Raw genomic sequence first — 3,336 nt, 5'->3', positions numbered from 1 at the left:
GGCCGAAATCTACGTAGAAATCATATATTCTTATTTGACTCCCCAAACCTGAACACCCTATTGTACATATATAACATTTTAAATAAAGAAAAACTTATCTCTTTCGTGTAATTCAATGCAGGGGTTTCATTTTTTTCTCTATCGCATCGATTTTATGCACATACCGTAGTTTTGGTTTTAATTGCATTCCATTTGGTGAGCTTTTATACTTTCTATCGTCTATCTTTGTTTTGCCTCGGCCAAACTGATGTGATGAAGGCGAGGCAACTACGCTGTTACTCTTCTTTGGTGACATTAAATGGAGGAGAAAATTGAATAGTTTACGGCTAAATGTAACCACAAAAACATATTTTATGACACTATCTAGCTACTAGTGCTGAGTGTTTTGCTTTAAAAATTAATCATTTAACGTGAAAATGCACAGGTTTTAACGATTATTCTCTTATCGGATGTAGTTCAATGAAATTTGTTTGCATCTTAGTATGAATTTAACTGAATGACTGCGTCAGCGACATCTATCTGTCAAATTCAAAGCTTCTCTTGACACTTTTCAAGCTTGTTCCAATATTTTTTTCATTATTTTGCTTTATTTTCAATCAAAATGGGGAGAAAATTTAAAAAAAAAAATTTGTTGGAACGAAAATCAATGAAAATGTGTTTAAAAATCATATTTATATCCCAAAATTGAGTAATTGCATTAGGATTAAGACACACCCAAAATGATTTTTTTATGTTAGGCTTGAATTCAACTTGTAATAATATCGTATCATTCAACGGCTACACCCTGATTTAAATAAATATAAATAAAATAAAGAATATTACCGATACCACAAGAGAGACAGAGAGAAAGAAAGCATTTTTGTTTCATTTTCTGTGTAGTTTTAATGAATTTTATTTATTTTTATCGGAGCATATGCAGTGAGTAGAGGAAGTTTTCAGTAAAAATGACTGAAAGATAAAATATTTGAAGAGAAAACCGAAGAACCATCGATTGTGAAACCAGCCGAAGTGCCGCCTGTTCAGAAAGTGTTTTGGGATTTCACATGGATGAATTTATCTTCATTATGGAAATCGCGCATCACATTCCTGTACAAGTTTTCCGTCAAGTTCATCGTTTAACAGTTGTAGCCTCGCCAATGCATCCAGAAGAGTCTGCTTATGTTGGTTCACTAATTCAAAAATCAATAGGTCACTCATAGGGTTAAAATGGAGCGTATTTTTAGTCATCTTACTATACATTTCACGCTTCAAAATATACCCGTGCATGTAAAGTTGATTTCTTATCATTTTGTACCATCCCCTCGATGCTATAAACACATATGAAAAATTATTTTGGATTCTTTGTTATTACTTTCGAATAAACATCTTCTTACCAATTTTCAATTTACGGTCCATACTCCTATCAGCTGCAATGCCAAACTTACTAATGAAATTGTTTTGTTTGTTTATTGCCCTCTTCATGTTGGCCAAAAAGACTTTACTCGATTGAATTTTATAATTGCCCTGAATCGTCATTTTTGACAAAAGTAGTTGACGTGTATTATACAAGTCACGAATTTGATTCTCAAAGTGAGCCGGGGAATCTAAAAGTAGAGATATTAATATTAATCGATAAGATTGAATTTAATCTGAATCACGTTTGTTCACAATATACGAATATAAAGTTATATACCCATTTCCTCATGCCACAACTCGTGCTTTATACCCATTTTCCAGAACTTCTGTTCTATTCGAAATAAGAAATTATATTTATTTATACATATATAAGACGAAACAAAACAAAACAAAACAAAACAAATAACAAACTGTGCATACCAACGTCTTCTGGGTCTCCCGGAAAATATTGATTAGCGTACATCATTTTATGTTGCTTTAACTCGAATTTTCTCTTCTTTTGTTTTCTCGTTTATGGACACAATAATGACAGAAGAGAAATATAATGGCGTTCGCGTTGTCATATCGGTTCATCAACAGCCAACTTCGTGCATGTACATATATCGGAGGTTTTTCGTTGAATATTCAAAAGAGAATGGTACGATAAATTTGTAAGCTGATTCAAATCAAAGCAAAATTGAGTCGTCTGAAACGGAAAAAATGCAGATAAAAACTGCCAATTGTGTTTTCTGTTATAAAAGATATGAAAATTCGGGTAAATGGAATCTTAAAATGCAATCAAATCATATCCAATAAAGGTAGCGTTCATATCTCCTGTTTGACACTCTGTTGCTCTGTTGTTTATATGACAAATTTGTGGTTATGTCACATCGTCATTCATTCAGTCTCTGTTTGAGTGAAGATCCATTTCAATATCACACAGCCATGGATCCACCAAAAATTGACTGGAAACGAATTTTTAAAAATACCTTAACCTATGGATTGGCCTTGGAAGTAATAGCAATCGGATCGGGATATTATCTGTATCGAGAATACAAAAATAACCAAGGTAAAAAGTGTTTTCAAACGCAACTTCGAATGAATAGGTTCATGAAGTTTTTGTTTCGGTTTGTTTACAGAATTTCGAGATCGTGTTGATGATAAATTCCCTATGATGGCCGAGCTGTACACGGCGGTGTCTGGGATGTATTTAAAAGCCATGCCAAAACAACTGAAAGATAAAATATTAGAAGAGAAAACCGATGAACCATCGATAGCGAAACTAGCCGAAGTGCCGCCTGTTCAGAAATAAGAATTTGCTTTGGTTTAGTGTCATAGATGTAAAAAGACTCGTTTTGTTATGTGAATACATGATTTATTTATCTGTTAAATGGTAAATCTGGTTTTTGTGAATACTTCAGGCATAATTCTATATCGATCAAATTATCGTGATCTCACAATGGATTTCTTCTTATCACGTTCAAATCTTACTTTTTGTTATTGTTGTTGCAACTGTTCTTATTCTATTTTTACTATCGAATTTGTGACCTTTGACGGTCGTTACTTAATTTCTAAACAAATCAAAGATTTTCTTTCATTTTAACTCGCTTCAAAGTTCGCGAAAATTCGATGTTCCACTCGGTCATGTCACCAAACTAATTAAACGACACATTTGGGAAATAAAAAGTAGACAAAAACCGAGCACATTTGAAATTTAGAAGGAAACAAGAGATATAACACTACACACATCTTTGGAAAATCTTCCCTTTGTTGCTCATTGTCGTAAATATGGGTTAACCCACATTCGTCTTGCTGCACGATTTTTCTTCTTTTATTTGCAATTATTGCAATTAAGGCCACTGAAATACCAACTAAACACAAGAATTCATCGTATGCATCAATCTTGATAAACAACAAAAGCCGCAATGAAGAACAATTGCAGTTTTGAACATTTTCATATGC

General features: G+C 33.0%; 2 protein-coding genes across 3 annotated transcripts; one reads left to right on the top strand and one right to left on the bottom strand.

Moving 5' to 3' along the window:
• Positions 1 to 856: 856 nt before the first annotated feature.
• LOC129572413 (uncharacterized) lies at positions 857 to 1,972 on the bottom strand. 2 transcript variants are annotated; one of them, XM_055452379.1, is made up of 5 exons: positions 1,816 to 1,972; positions 1,673 to 1,726; positions 1,374 to 1,583; positions 1,233 to 1,307; positions 857 to 1,169 (listed from the first exon to the last, which is right to left on the bottom strand). In XM_055452379.1, exons 1-5 carry the CDS (start codon positions 1,859 to 1,861, stop codon positions 1,063 to 1,065), a joined length of 492 nt encoding a protein of 163 aa, XP_055308354.1. In that variant the 5' UTR covers positions 1,862 to 1,972; the 3' UTR covers positions 857 to 1,062. The 2 variants fall into 2 exon arrangements, with proteins under 2 accessions (XP_055308354.1, XP_055308355.1); XM_055452380.1 differs by having other exon boundaries at positions 1,673 to 1,721; positions 1,816 to 1,920.
• A 280-nt stretch (positions 1,973 to 2,252) lies between these two features.
• On the top strand, positions 2,253 to 2,772 carry LOC129572415 (uncharacterized). The gene is made up of 2 exons (XM_055452381.1): positions 2,253 to 2,443; positions 2,514 to 2,772. Exons 1-2 carry the CDS (start codon positions 2,257 to 2,259, stop codon positions 2,684 to 2,686), a joined length of 360 nt encoding a protein of 119 aa, XP_055308356.1. The 5' UTR covers positions 2,253 to 2,256; the 3' UTR covers positions 2,687 to 2,772.
• Positions 2,773 to 3,336: the final 564 nt, after the last annotated feature.

Source organism: Sitodiplosis mosellana, unplaced genomic scaffold, assembly GCF_009176505.1.
Source record: "Sitodiplosis mosellana isolate CC-2019 unplaced genomic scaffold, AAFC_SMos_1.0 Smas_scaffold_4903, whole genome shotgun sequence".
Lineage (NCBI taxonomy): Eukaryota > Metazoa > Arthropoda > Insecta > Diptera > Cecidomyiidae > Sitodiplosis > Sitodiplosis mosellana.
Note: the sequence above shows the minus strand (reverse complement) of the source record. Positions and strands in the feature narration are given on the sequence as shown.